The following is a 15956-nucleotide window of genomic DNA, read 5'->3' as shown; positions in this document are numbered from 1 at the left end:
GCAAATGGCTGAAAATGCTGGCTGGTTGCTAGGCAACCAAAATGCAATCATGTGACGGGCGGTGTGGGGGGAGAGAGAGGTTAAAACTTTGGAACTGGGTCATAATTACCGTTGGGTGGGATCTGTTGCTAGGCAACTGGTCATAGAAGTCAAGGACTATCTCTAATAAAATGTCTGCAACAAGTAACCAAGCTTGGAGAGCATCCTTAAATTCCACAATTTAAGGATGAAGTATCCTCTTGTAAACTTTTACAGCTGATGCAATCAGAAAAGCCTGTTTTGTTTTCATGTCTCCGAAGGGGGTGGTAATAATTCTAAAACAACATGGATAGCTTGCCATCTGGCACTCTAGTATGATTTTAGAAGTTACAATTACAGGACAGTGTAAGGCAGAGGTGTCAAACTCAAGGCTTGCGGGCTGGATCTGACCCACAGGGTGCTTAGATCTGGCCCGCGGGGCTGCCTTGAAAACAGAGAAGGACCGGCCCACGGTGTCTCTGCCAGTGAAAACGAAGCTCGGGAGGACCATGTGCGGTCCTCTCGAGCTCATTATAACTGGCAGAGGTTGCAGGAGACCGTCGCAGCCGAAAATGGAACTTGGGAGCCTGTTTTTGCTGGCTGAGCACTCGGGACACCATAGATGCCCCCGGCACAAGTGACATCGAACTGACCATGCCCCCCCATCCTCCCCAAGGTCAAACACAACCCTGATGCGGCCCTCAATGAAATTGAGTTTGACACCCCTGGTCTAAGGCCAATCGTGGGATATGTACAGCTCCCCCAGCATCCATCCATCCTTCCTTCCTCCCTCCCTCCCTCCCTCCCTGTTAGAAACCATGATGTTTTCACCAAAATTGGAGGGCTTAAGCAGGACAGAATTTCCACTCTTGTGCTCCCACCCAAAAGTTTGAAAAAGGCCCCCAAATTAATCCTTGTTTCTTTTGTTAATGTCGTCATCCTTTCAGTTAGCACCTGGGGCGCTTCAGCATGATTGGGTAAGGAAAGGGGCAGGAAAAATTGCTTGTCCTTTGGACTGTGGGGAATCCTCACTCCTGGATAATAACTGTTTCCATAAGATACCCACAGAAACAGTTTGGTTTTAGAAACAGAAAAAAAGTTTTCCTTCTCTTTATAGAGGGTGACTTGATAGGAAAATGTTCCATTAGATTTTATTTAGAGGTTACTAAAAAGACTCCCTGATATGGTTTAATATTTTTGCTGGTCCCCTGCTTAGTTTATCTTTGCTTTTCTGTGAGAGCTGGAACATTCTCCCCATCAAAGCAATGAGCTGTCCCCATATATTATTTTTATTTATCCTATTGAGGCCAAGCTGGGCCTCCAGGAATTCTTATAAATGAACATGATAATAAAGTTCAATATCTCTTCTCTTTATCAATAGAAGAGAATATTTGTAGCTCAGGGTTGAACTGTGGAGTCCTTGGGGCTCTCTGAAGCTGGTTGTTTCCAGGCAGACATTTCATTACCCAGCTAGGTAACATCATCAGGGGTCTGATGATATTGCTTAGTAGGATTATGAAACGTCTGCTGTCAAGTACAATCAGGCTCAGAGAGCACCAAGGACCCCAAAGTTCATGTTTGTTCTATAGAATGACAACTTCCCATTTCCCACCCTTTAAAATATCCTTTAAACATTTTATTTGGGGCTGGAATTAGAATGACTACCATGGTTGTTAGATTGTCTCAACACTGCAACTGAGATTGTTTGAAGATTGGTGATTGAGAGTGAAACTAAAACTTCTGCCTTTCTCATTGTTCTACAAGGCTATGCAGTACGGGACAGAAGATAACGGCACCGCTATTGTAGTGCCATTTGGAGCATGGGGCAAATACAAAAACTCTGAGATCAATTTTTCCTTCAGCCGGGGTTTTGGTTCAAGTGGACGCTGGGCGTGAGCATCTTCTGCACCAAGCTGCTGAACGTTTAAAGATGTAGATTGCAGAAAGGTGATATGTAGGTTAAAAAAAAAATCCCTCCATCTCTTCTAGCAAAATGCCCTTTCTGCTTGGGTAGCAAACTGCTGTTAACTTGATGTCACCTCTTAACAAATGTCTTTGTTACTAGCTTCTCTCAAACCGAGCATTCTCACACTTTTGGTCCTTCCTTGTGGACGTCTGCAGGGGCAAGAAAGATGCTGATATTTTTGTGGCTGACTGTCATTGTGGTATCACCTGTTTCTCCTGATGTTCTGGAGATGTTTTAGAGAAATGAAGGAATGTGGCAGATGCAAGCAGACTGCACAGCACTGCAGTTGAGGAACCAAAGGCCAAGAAAAATAGCATTTTATCTCCTTCGCTATTCCATCCTGTGTAAAAGGAAATTCAAAGACTACTAGAAGGGTGGAGAGTTGGAGAGGTGGGTTTAATTGATAGTTCACCATCACTGTCAGATTGGGGGTTAGAATAGTTCAACTCTTAAAAAGCAGCACTTTGGTCTCAGGACTGATAAGCCTCAGGATTGTGGAGCCCAAAGGCAGAGATATAACTGTGTACTTCCTGTACTGATGTCCCCTTTCTTTGAAAAGCAGAGAGAGAGAGAGTTGTACACTTGGTTAAATATCTGCATTTTGTGTAATGTATGACTCGAGATGCACTATAGCTCTTGAAACAGTACTAACCACGATATGCTGTGTTAGTACGCGTTCTCAAAAATATCAAATGAATTCTGTTTTTTTTTTCTTCTTCTTTCTTTAAAGGGGCCAGTGCTAAAACCCTCCTTTAAAAAAAAAAAAGTTCCACATTGGCTACTCTTAAATTCTTTTTCTAAGTATTCATGCACAGCTTTTAATGCAATGAATTTTGGTGATGAGATTATTTTAGTTTGTTTCACAGTTGAAAAAGAAGATGACGTAAACCCACTCGGTTTTCTAGGTTCTGGCTATTTGAAAGAACATCGTCTAAAAAAGTCTGCTTAGAATCGTCCCCAACTTTTATCTAAAGTAAACATTGGAGGGAACTGAAAGTTTCAGAGAGGCTAAATAATATGTTTTCAAAAGATTCTATCCTTTCACATTTTAAAATCCAGCTGTGAAAGAGAACAAATCCATCAAGGCTACAGTAATTGAAATAAAAGCAAGGTTAATTTCATGGCCCAGACATCTTTCAATTCCCCTGGGCAGCCTTCTCCAACTTTCTGCCCTTTTGATGCTGGCCGCTGATTACACCCATCTGATTGGGAATTTCAAGTGTTTTATTATCCACCTGAGAACATCAGGTGGAAAAGAGAGCAGAAGTACTGGTGCTAACATCTATATTTCTAAATCTGAAGTTGTTTGTCTCAACGGTGAGATCTCATGACAGTGCCGAAATATCACGCATTCTTTGCCGAGTAAGAGAACTGCAGCCTCATGAGATTTGATGATCTTAGAAGCTTCCAGCCTTTGGGGTGGAAAAACCCAATGACTCTTCAAAACACCCCTCATTTAGTCCAGTGCCACCTACATACGTTGTGAGTGTAATGTTACTGGTGGATATTGAATTTCCAGTCCCTATTAATATATTTGTACGCACAAGGTGTGAGAAAGCTGGAGGCCTCCTGAGTCATAGATATCCTTGATAGAGCAAAGGAGGAAACCTTTGTCATGACCTCATCGGACAAATGTGATTGGCATCAATCCGGGGACAGATACAAATTACATAACGTTGTAGGATGGTGTCATGATGATGCACTTCATAATGTTATTGTGACTTCTGATGGATGCCTATGGCTACAATATAAACATTGAGAGCATTTCCTTGGACTAAAAGGGAAATAAATGTTAAATGTATAATGCAATATTCGTCTTCCCCTGCATAGAGTTACTTCACATGTAGGAATAATAGCGCTGAGCCATTTAGTTGAACCCTGGTCACAATGTGAACGATGGACTTTACACAACTGCACATCTAAGCCTGTAGCACCGAAAACCACTTTGGTGTCAATCATTCCGATGCTGCCTCTCTACATTTGCCTGTTCATAACGGATCCTTTGAACTTGTGAAAGACTTTGCAGGCAGCACCCCGGTGTTGTTCTGTTTTTGTCTGCTGTAAATTTTTATTTCTATTCTATATGCACAGTTTCTATAATATTATATAGACTTTAACGGTTAAGTTTACTTTTATCAGTTGCTATCATTTAAGACACTAAAGTGGTGTGTATTGATGTTAAAAACATTTTGTTCTTCCTGGGATTATTATTTTTTTTTAAAAAAGGGCTTTTGTTTTGTTCTTGTTCGCTATAATAAAAACACCATCTCTTCCGTGTGCTAAATCAGAATTATCACCATTATATAATATAAAGATATGACGCAAATATACTTCCAGGAAAAGGAGCAGTTTTGGCCATGAGTCAGCTTTTTTCTCTTAGGAAAAAAAACACTCAATAGCAGCAGCTCATAAAAGAAAAGGAAGCTAATAATTACTGAATGCAGGGAAAGATAATATGTTTTTCCCTTTACTATGGCCCTATCCCCACAAAGCACATGCCATTTTCAGAAAAATGGAATTTTCCTCTAGAGCTCTAATCTTAGTTATCCTATTCTAGATACCCATTCCTCCAGCTGACATGGCTGGCAAATTTTTTTAAAGTTACAGCAATAAACACAAGGACATGCAGATTATTTCCTTTGGCACTCATAAATCTAGAAATAAAGGGAATCTCAGTCAGGAAATTCATAAATCTAATCTTAATATATATATTTAAAGGCACAATATATTAAAAGGCAATGTGTATTGTATAGCGTAAATCTGAAATGGTCTGGTTAGGGAAAAAAATTGTAAAACTTTCAAAGAAATCATTTTAGGTTGTGATTGAAAGCATCAAGGCACTAAACTAATTGCAGCCCTTTTTAGCTACAAGAAATCCAGGTTTGGAAGATGCAATTGTTTGCTTCCTGTTGTCGATTGCAAAAGAGGTTTATCAAACACCTGAGTTACGGGAATAGTTGCCCCCATCCAGCTTAGAATATTACAAGGTTGAAGACATTTATTATCCTGCATCCCTTATTGATCTAGTGATAGTTCAGTAGACATGGAATTGAACTCGGTTGCCATTTCCTTTGTAACCAGGAGAAACTGGACGATGGTATATAGATAGAACTATCAATTCTTTGGCTGGTTTACCTGTGTAGTCAGTGTGCTATCACCGGTTCATTCAAGGTGTGTTTTGTATCAGATGGCTGAGTGAAAGTTGCCCTATGTTTTCATATTCTTCAGTTCCAGCATATTTAAGCTGCATAAGCATACATTTGGGAAAGGAAATAGGCAAACCAGCTGGGATTTAGGAAAGGAAGTTGAGGTGTGTTTTGACACACCGTTTATTGATCCCAAACAATAGGTAAATTTTCTCACCACATTGAATGTACTGCAGGGAAAGTTTCCCAAGGTTATGAAGCTGCAGTGCCTCCTGCACAGGAGGAAACAAATAATGGTTAAGAAAGGATTACTATTCCTGAATATCTAGAAAGGTTTGGCAAACTGGCACATCAAAATTACTTTAAAAAAAAAAATCTAAAGTGTGCTTCTATAAAAGTGTGCTTCTATATTGCTTAGCGCATTGTAAGCCGCCCTGAGTCTCTGGAGAAGGGCGGCATATAAATTAAATTTAAAAAAAAAAATCACTATGCATTTCTGTTTAGAAAGCATGTCAAAAATGTACACTCGGCAATCCAGATTTCCTGGGGGAGGCGTTGAAATTTATGGTGTAAGATGTGTGTTGGCCTTAGCTGCTGTATTTCTGTAGGATGTAAGACGGGAAATGATTGTGGTGAAAGTTGCACAAATGTTTATGAGACTATACTTATTTCTTAAGGCTTATTTATTCTTTCGTTGGTACAATATGCTTCCTTTCGGTTTTATTTCCAATGTTGCAGTGCATGTTCTTGTATGCGTCACCCCCTGGAAGCAATTTCCAAAGGAGCTGCACAGGCCTTGCAAAAGATAGGACTGTTTTAATGATGCAAAAAAAAAGATAGGACTGTTTTAATGATGCATTTGTTTATGTCCTCTTGCATGGCACCGTATCTCTTGGTTGCTTTTCATCACCATTTATTGTTTGGGTTGAAGGCAAGACTGTCCAAAATATCGGGTATTGTGATAAAATATGTACATATTTTGAACGAGTGTAAAGATGACTGGCTTGTTATGTCATTTTCACTGGTTTATTTTACAACTGTATATTTGTCATGGAGCAAATGGAAGACTGAAAACATTTGAAATAAAAGAGCCTGCTCCCTAGTGCTTTCTGCCTTCTTTTTCTTTTCTCTTCAGCTGCATAGTTTTTCATATTTATTTATCAAATGTAGACGCTGTCTATCTTCCTATCCAAGAACTTAATCCAATGCAATGTTGCCCAAATCTAGCATTCCCCAGATATTCCCAGCCAGTATTGGGGATGGGAAAGTAGAAGCGGTATATAATCCAAGAGGGTTATAAGCGATTTACAGAGTCAGCATATTGCCCCCAACAATCTGGATCCTTATTTTACCGATCTTGGAAGGATGGAAGGCTGAGTCAACATTGAGCCGGTGAGAATCGAACTGCTGGCAGTGGAATGCAGAGTTAGCCTGCAGTAGCAATAGCACTTAGACTTATATACTGCTTTACAGTGCTTTACAGCCCTCTCTAAGCAGTTTACAGAGTCAGTATATTGCCCCCAACAATTTGGGCCCTCATTTTACCCACCTCAGAAGGATGGAAGTTAACCTTTGGGCCTGGTGAGATTCAAACTGCCAAATTGCAGGCAGTCAGCCAGCAGGAGTAGCCTGCAGTACTGCATTCTAACCACTGCGCCACTCAGCACATCTGAGATTTATCGCCCTGCTGGGTGGGAATTTAAAGCAGGGTTTTCAACTTGCTTTGTCAAAGGAGAAGGATGTAATTTTACGGACTATGTGCTTTCTATACAGAGGTTAATTGGATCTCCAATTAAAAAGATCTCAATGGTTTGTTATTTCCAGCCTGCATAGACAGTGCTGGGTTTGGTAGGCAAATAATATGACTTGTTATATTGGGTCCGCCTTAGGAATGAATGTTCACATGCTACTTTATTAACCTAACTGACAAACCACAATGGTTAAGTTTACACAACACACCAAACCCAAGCAAAACAAATTACATTATGTTGTGAACTAGGTTCTTGTATTCCATTCATAAAATCAAAGATTGGAAGGACGACTCCAAATGAAGCCATCCACGAATGACACACCGTCCATCTCCCTTGTATTAGAAGACATCCTTGAAAGGGAAGCTCAGTGACAGCATGGTATTACCCTCTCTTCAAGCAGATCTATTTCATGTCACTATTTTTAACACAGAAAATGTACGCCTCAAAATGTTGAACAACAAATGTCTGCATGTTTGCTTGCAATATATACAATGGAGAAATAGCTTAACAGTAGTTACAAAAATCCGGCCATGTGAATTAATGAAGTGGAAGATGTTGGCACGAGATAGGAGTGGCACACATTACGTCAAATAGCTCAGGCAATGCAAAATTGGATTCTCTCCATGGCAAACTTTGAGAGAAATCAACCATGTTAGATGAGATACTTATTTGTAAACTTTTGCCAGGGTTTTTCCCTAGCGAGTAGTCAGAAGGGCCAGTCAAATTAATTAGTAATTGAAGTAGCATGCCACTTTAACCCAAATTTGGAGAGTGAAACTAAACAGGCTAAACTGAACTGCTAAATTCAAGTTCTTGGATTTATAGCCAAGATACGCCCTTTTTAGTGACAGGTGCTCTGACCCAGATATAAAACTCAAAATAGCTTTTGAAATGCTGGCCAAGGCTGACTGACACATGTGGAGAAGCACCTGCCCATCTTGTTACACAAATGTATACACAATAGTGTATGATGAAGGAATGCTCAGCTTTGCCAGGGAAGATGAAGCATTGTTTCTTCCATTGACTGGAACTGGAAAAAAACTTTTATTTTCTCTCTCTCTATATAAAAGCCAAATACCACTCATTCATCACAAAATCTCCAGAACGGTAAAGCCTACAAACTTGAAATTTGGCACATATGTTCCTATCGGCTTCTAGGTGCTCGCTAAGAAAGGATTTTTAGAAATGACCATCAGATCATGAGTATTTCATATACAGTATTATATTCAGACGCTCTGATGCTAAGGAGTTAGATGTTCTACTCCCTTCCCCACCTGAAAAGGACTCTGTTCCAGCTGCCAGTTGTCTTATATTAACACACTCTGATGCTACCACTTCACTAAACCGGGCATGGGCGTGGCCAGTGTGTGACTCATCCAGCCTGCGGGCTGGGACATTCTACTCCCCCTCCCCCTCCGTTCCAACTGCCAGTTGCCTTATATTAACACACACTGATGCTACAGAGTTAAACATTCTACATTAAGTTTCAGACTTTTAAGTGTCAGTTTATCACGCCCAATCACATACTTTTGTAATGAAGCACGGGTGTCCAGCTAGTATATATAATTATTTTATATATTGTTTGGTTCTATAACTCAAAAATACAGACACAGACTTCAGTGGACAATTAAAACAATTGCTACCAACCTGCCTTCCATTGAGGACCTGTATATTGCATGAGTCAAAAAGAGGGCTATGAAAGTATCTACAGACCCCTCGCATCCTGAACATAAATTGTTTCAACTCCTACCCTCAAAATGACGCTATAGAGCACTGCACACCAGAACAACTTGACACAAGGACAGTTTTTTCCCGAATGCCATCACTCTGCTAAACAAATAATTCTCTCAACACTGTCAAACTAAGTCTACACTACTATTAATCTTCTCATCGTTCCACCCATCTCCTTCCGCTTATGACTGTATGACTGTAACTTTGTTGCTTGTATCCTTATGATTTATATTGACTGTTTCCTAATATGATTTGATTGCTTATTTGTACCCTATGACTATCATTAAGTGTTGTACCTTATCTTTTCTTTTATGTACACTGAGAACATATGCACCAAGACAAATTCCTTGTGTGTCCAATCATACTTGGCCAATAAAATTCTATTCTATTCTATTCTATTCTATTCTATTCTATTCTATTCTATTCTATTCTATTCTATTCTATTCTATTCTATTCTATTCTATTCTAAAATTATTTGGTTTTAATGTGTACACTGCTCAGAGCCCCTCTATGAGATGGGCATTTAAAAAGCTTGATAAGCAAACAAACAATTAAATTCTTCCCAGTGTTAAAAAGTTAAGATGTTTAATAATGTGGTTTGTTTTTATCTCAGGTCCTTCTGGACAGAATGTTCTCATTACAATAACATTTCTGATTTGGCCGCTAAACATGGATGAGAAACAGTCACACACCAATTTCAGCCAATCCTTCCTGATAAAAGCAGGCTCCAGCAATTCAAAGGCAGGATGAGATTAATTCCCAACTACTTGGATTCTCTGTAAAATTCAACAAGAGAGCTGTGCGATTGAAGAATAGAAAATTCCTTTTTTAATAGCCCTCTGCTTAAATTACTGGGTGCTACTGGATTCACTTCTTGAGGACACATTTGTCATGCTTTCTTCCAATTTTCTCAGTTTAGATTATGTGGCTTGGTAATTAAAGTCTGGTTAAAAACAAACAATCATTTCATTTACCAAGAAAGTGAAACAGATACTATGGTTCCCTCTTTCTGAGCAGTGGCCAATCTTTTTCAATCTTTTCAAAAGATTCTTTCTAGGTTGGTCGTTCAACAGCCCAGCTGGAAAAGAGCCAGAACAGAGTCACACAGGCCAATCACAAAACCGGCAACAGAAGAGGCTGCCTTACTGTCAACATCATTCAGTTATCCCCGAGGAGGTGTGTGTCTTTCTCTTCCAATCAGAGCTTTTCCTGCAGGTCCTGCCCTCTTCAAACTTCATGCCAAACACAGAGTGTTGCCCGGGGCCAAAATATTCCATCGAGGCAGCTGGCACTTTGCTCATAGGATTACCAAATTGCAAAAGTTAAAAGTCCCCTGCAAAAGTTTTTTTAAAAAAAAACAAGAACAGCAGGATAAGTTTCCATTTTAAGAATCAAAATAAGCAACCCACATTCACATAGAGCTAAACAACCAAGGTCACTGACTGAGATGAGTCAAATGTCCATGGCCTGAGGTTACAGAAAAAAAAAAAAAATCTCTGGCTGGCATCTGATTGGCACCTTCTAGACATAGTCCCTGCGTTTCTTCTTCATACCTCTGCAATCCTGTGCTGTCAGTCTAGACCACAAGTGTCAAACTCGCAGTGTCACGATGCCATCACGTGATGTATCACAATGTTTTTTTCAGTGGTGAAATCCAATTTTTTTTACTACTGATTCTGTGGACGTGGCTTGGTGGGCATGGCAAGGGAAGGATACTGCAAAATTTCCATTCCCACCCCACTCCAGGTGAAGGATACTGCAAAATCTCCATTCCCACCCCACTCCAGGGGAAGGATACGGCAAAATCTCCATTCTCACCCCACTCCAGGGGAAGGATACTGCAAAATCTCCATTCCCACCCCACTCCAGGGGAAGGATACTGCAAAATCTCCATTCCCACCCCACTCCAGGGGAAGGATACTGCAAAATCTCCATTCCCACCCCACTCCAGGGGAAGGATACTGCAAAATTTCCATTCCCACTCCACTCCAGGGGAAGGATACTGCAAAATTTCCATTCCCACACCACTCCAGGGGAAGGATACTGCAAAAATCTCCATTCCCACCCCACTCCAGGGGAAGGATACTGCAAAATTTCCATTCCCACCCCACTCCAGGGGAAGGATACTGCAAAATCTCCATTCCCACCCCACTCCAGGGGAAGGATACTGCAAAATTTCCATTCCCACCCCACTTCAGGGGAAGGATACTACAAAAATCTCCATTCCCACCCCACTCCAGGGGAAGGATACTGCAAAATCTCCATTCCCACCCCACTCCAGGGGAAGGATACTGCAAAATCTCCATTCCCACCCCACTCCAGGGGAAGGATACGGCAAAATCTCCATTCCCATCCCACTCCAAGGGAAGGATACTGCAAAATTTCCATTCCCACCCCACTCCAGGGGAAGGATACTGCAAAATCTCCAATCCCCTCCCACTCCAAGGGAAGGATACTGCAAAATCTCCATTCCCATCCCACTCCAGGGGAAGGATACTGCAAAAATCTCTATTCCCACCCCACTCCAGGGGAAGGATACTGCAAAATTTCTATTCCCACCCCACTCCAGGGGAAGGATACTGCAAAATCTCCATTCCCACCCCACTCCAGGGGAAGGATATTGCAAAATCTCAATTCCCACCCCACTCTGGGGCCAGCCAGAGGTGCTGGTTCTCCGAACTACTCAAAATTTCCGCTACCAGTTCTTCAGAACCTGTCAGAACCTGCTGGATTTCACCCCTGGGTTTTTTTTCCTTCGCAGAGCTGGGGTGGGTGTGGCCTGTATGTGACGCATCCGGCCCGCAGGCTGCCAGTTTTACACCTCTGATTTCTAGATCAGTGTTTCTCAACATCACCCACCTTAACATGTGTGGACTTCAACACCCAGAATTCCCCCAGCCAGTGATATGTACAGCCTTTAAACAGAAATGATTTTTTTTAATGCTGTTCTGATCAACTGTAGTTAGCGGAAGCTCTGGACCTGAACAACCAATCTGGCCTATGATTTCTTGGTAATACTGTACTTACACTTTGAGGAGCACTTCAAAACATCACTGAATTGCCTCTCCTGAGTTCATTGTTCGAAGTGTCATGTCTCTTGAGAGCTGATTCATTGTTCGAAGAGTCGTGTCTCTTGAGAGCTCCTGATGTTTTGACTTATGCTGACCACCAGGGGGCAAGCATTATATAATAAATTTCATCCTAACTCGGGCTGTTCAAATGAAATTAGACAAATGTTATTCTATGAAGTTTAAATCATCTACCAGGAATTGTCTTTCAGCAATTGCAGGAAGGGATGTGTAGAATCTATGCAGATAATATATATGTTACTGGCAATCTGTCAAAAGCAGGCAATGCCTAGGAAATCTATAGAATGTGTGACTTTTTTAGTCAAACCATGAAATGTCTCAGTTATTTAAATATGTTATATACTTTCCTTGCATTGTATATAAGACCTAGACATTGGGCAGAATAACAACAACTATTTAGGTAAAGTCAGGGGTGAAATCCAGCAGGTTCTAACAAGTTCTAAAGAACTGGTAGCGGAAATTTTGAGTAGTTCGGAGAACTGGCAAATACCACCTCTGGCTGGTCCGAGAGTGGGGTGGGAATGAAGATTTTGTAATATCCTTCCCCCAGGAGGGGAGGGAATGGAGATTTTGCAGTATCCTTCCCCTGGAGTGGGGTGGGAATGGAGATTTTGCAATATCTGTCAGCCTCCGCTTTCACTGCTTCAGCTGCCATAAGAAACGGGGGGGGGGGAACCAGTCAGGGCGACGAGGGGGGGAAGAGCGCAGGAGGTGTCTTCCAAAGAAACGAAACCTATTCTCCAAAGGAGGCGTTAGACCAACTGTCACAAAGTCCTGATGGATGACGTTGCCAGATGTGATTCCACCTGACCTTTGGGAGACCTTTGGATTGGATGATGGATGATGAACACAGGGGGGGGGGGATGCTATCTAGATGCTATTTCGCGCATTTTGCTCACTTCCAGCTTTACCTGGGTTGCGATCATTTCAAATTCAGTAAAAGTACTAATCTCTATAAAATATGGAGTTTGGGTCTTTCTTTCCTGGATTTTGAAGGAAGCATACCTGACAATATCCTTCCCCTGCCACGCCCACCAAGCCACGCCCACAGAACCAGTAGGGAAAAAATTTGGATTTCACCCCTGGGTAAAGTATGAAAATACAGCCAAGAAAAGATAACCTAATCCTGGCAATGACCATGACGATGACCCTATCCCTATCCCTAACCCAATTATGCCATTATCATCCACCATATTTGAAGCCTCAAGCTACAGAAAGCAATTCTATGAGTACAGGTGGTCCTCGACGTACGACCACAATGAAGCCCAAAATTTCTGTTGCTAAGCAACACAGTTAAGTGAGTTTTGCCTCGTTGTATGACTTTTCTTGCCACAGTTGTCACGTGAACCACTGCAGTTGTTAAGTTAGTAACAAGGTTGATAAGTGAATCTGGCTTCCCTGTTGACTCTCTTTATCAGAAGGTCACAAAAGGAGATCTTGTGACACTGCAGCCGTCATAAATGTGAACCAGTTGGCAAATGTCTGAATTTTGATCACATGACCATAGGGATACTGCAATGGTTGTAAGTGTGAAAAATGATCATAAATCACATTTTTCAGGGCCTTTGTAATTTCAAATGGTCACTAAAGAAAAGCTTGTAAATTGAGGGCTACCTGTAGTAATTTCAATTCAGAGCAAAGTTCCTATATTTACTCTTTGTTCCCTGCAGATAGATTGTATTGTCTATTACGTCTGGATTCTAGAGCCAAGATTCCTTGGGGATTTGATTAGTTCTGGTTCTGGTTATCTGATTTTTGAGAATTCTGGGATTTGAAGTTCACACATTTTGAATTTGCTAAGGCTGATAAACACTGTGCTAATAGCTCTCAGTATGTCATCTATAACGTAACGGTATGTTACGTTATAGTGTATATAACCTAAATAATGTAACATTATAGTCAGGGGGGGGAATGCTCCCGGTTCGGACTGGTTCGGCAGAACTGGTAGTGATGGCGGCTGGTGGTTCGGAGAACCGGTAGCGATGGCACCTGGTGGTTTGGCAGAACTGGTAGTGATGGCGGCTGGTGGTTCGGAGAACCGGTAGCGATGGCACCTGGTGGTTTGGCAGAACCGGTAATGATGGCACCTGGTGGTTCGGAGAACCAGTAGTGATGGCAGCACGAAGCTCCGCCCAACCTCCCGGTCATCGTTACTTCCTGGTTTTAACCAGGAAGTAACCTGTTTTTTACCATCTGCGTATGTGCAGAAGGGTTTGCGCATGCGCAGAGGGTCTGTGTGCACATGTGACGCATGCGTGCGGTGCATGCACTTCCAAACCAGTTGGGAAGGTAAGTAGATTTCACCCCAGTTATAGTAAATATAACATTATAGTATATATAGTGTATGTGTATATATATATATATATATATATATATATAATAGTATAGTATATATTGCTATAATATATATAATGTAATGGGGTGAGCTCCTGTTACTTGTCCCAGCTTCTGCCAACCTACCAGTTCGAAAGCACGTAAAAAATGCAAGTAGAAAAATAGGGACCACCTTTGGTGGAAAGGTAACAGTGGTCCGTGTGCCTTTGGCGTTTAGTCATGCCGGCCACATGACCACGGAGATGTCTTCTGACAGCGCTGACTCTTTGGCTTTGAAATGGAGATGAGCACCGCCCTCTAGTGTCAGGAACGACTAGCACATATGTACAAGGGGAACCTTTACCTTTACCTTTATGTCACCTATATAAAGAATACAAATGTTAAAAATATCATACTTAGAGAAATAAAAAATAATGTCAATCCATTAAAAGCAACAAGGCCTAAAACAGTACAGTATGAATATTTAAAAATATTTCAGAGATGCCTATTTCTCTTGCAAATATGGATCTATAAGAATCCTGCCCAAATCTGTCACAACTGGCTACTACTGATAGCTAGGTCAGGAACACCTGCAGTACCACTGTAGGCCAACAGGGGCTACCACCGATCTTTACAAAGAAAAGCTTCTCTAACATTTACAAATAGAAGAAACATAGAATTGGAGTCCTTTTGTGTTAAGAAAGCTGTATGGTAGTCTTCTTGCGAGATGTGACCCCCCCAAAAAATCAACTATTTTGCCTTCTAATAACATTTGTTAGTTAGAAAACGTGCTCTTTGTATTCCTTCTAGTTCTTTGCCACTGTAGACTAACACTGCTTTTTTCCTCCAACAAAATGGAGAAGATGAGAGATGTTATTTTGGCTAGCACAACAGCCCTTTGATGGCAAGGTGAGATTAGAACGCCATTGATTGGTTGGTTATAGAAATAATCAACAATTTAACCAATCAGCCAGTTTGGTGTAGAGGTTAAGGTGCTGGCCTAACAGCCAGGATACTGTGAGTTCTAATCCCAGCCATGAAAACCACCAACTAGGTGCAAGTTGCTCTCAGCCCAACCCACCTCACAGGATTTTTGTTGTTATGGAGAACTGGTAGTGGAAATTTTGAGTAGTTCAGAGAATCGGTAGTAAAAATTCTGACTGGTCACGCCATTTTGAAGTGAGGAACCCAAGAAAAAATGCTGCACTGAGATGAGGATTGGACTAGCTAGCTACTAGTCCCTTTCAGCTCTATGGTTTTATCATTTTTGAGAAGCTCCAGGACGAATGGTAATTAATCCCTCTTCCTCTCTCCAGGTGAATCAGGAGTTTTATATCTTTCCCCTACCTATTGTGGCACTTGTGTCCAAGATGGCCTCTGACTAAAGAAAGGTTGCTGATTTTTGCAATTAGAAATAGCAATAGCCTGCAATAGCAATAGCAATAGCACTTAGACTTATATACCGCTTTACAGTGCTTCACAGCCCTCTCTAAGCGGTTTACAGAGTCATCATATTGCCCCCAACAATTTGGGTCCTCATTTTACCCACTTCGGAAGGATGGAATGCTGAGTCAACCTTGAGCCTGGTGAGAATTGATAGCCAGATCTGGCCCTAGATTCTGCCTCAGTTTTTACCTTCCCAATAAGCAACAGAACTGGAAAATCATTCAAAAGCAGTTTATTAGCACTTTATCCCCTGACAAAGTGGGATCTCTCTATAAAAAAACGAGAGAGAGAACCTTGAGCCCCATGTTACATTCCTTTTTATAGTTACCACAACAAAGAAAATGCAAGAGGAAAGTTGATTGGACAGGATAAAAGTAAAGTAATCTCCCCTTTGCATTGGAAATCAGTTACACGTAGTCAAACATGTTGCATATTTGCATCCCATAATACCACGCGTTTGTTAAAATGAGGTCTGACGTCAGAAGGGGTGTAAATT

General features: G+C 41.3%; 1 protein-coding gene across 5 annotated transcripts in view; it reads left to right on the top strand.

Annotated features, from left to right (window-relative positions):
- The window catches only part of PPM1K (protein phosphatase, Mg2+/Mn2+ dependent 1K), a 37617-nt gene extending 31385 nt beyond the window's left edge, over nt 1-6232 (top strand). For all 5 annotated transcript variants that reach the window (XM_034440462.3, XM_034440464.3, XM_034440466.3 and 2 more), the window contains one exon: nt 1783-6232. In XM_034440462.3, coding sequence (XP_034296353.1) covers nt 1783-1914 — 132 coding nt within the window. In that variant the 3' untranslated portion in view covers nt 1915-6232. The remainder of the gene's footprint in view (nt 1-1782) is intronic.
- Nucleotides 6233-15956: the final 9724 nt, after the last annotated feature.

The sequence above is a fragment of the Pantherophis guttatus genome, chromosome 8 (assembly GCF_059756535.1).
Source record: "Pantherophis guttatus breed Tessera chromosome 8, ASM5975653v1, whole genome shotgun sequence".
In the NCBI taxonomy this organism is placed as follows: Eukaryota; Metazoa; Chordata; class Lepidosauria; order Squamata; family Colubridae; genus Pantherophis; species Pantherophis guttatus.
Note: the sequence above shows the minus strand (reverse complement) of the source record. Positions and strands in the feature narration are given on the sequence as shown.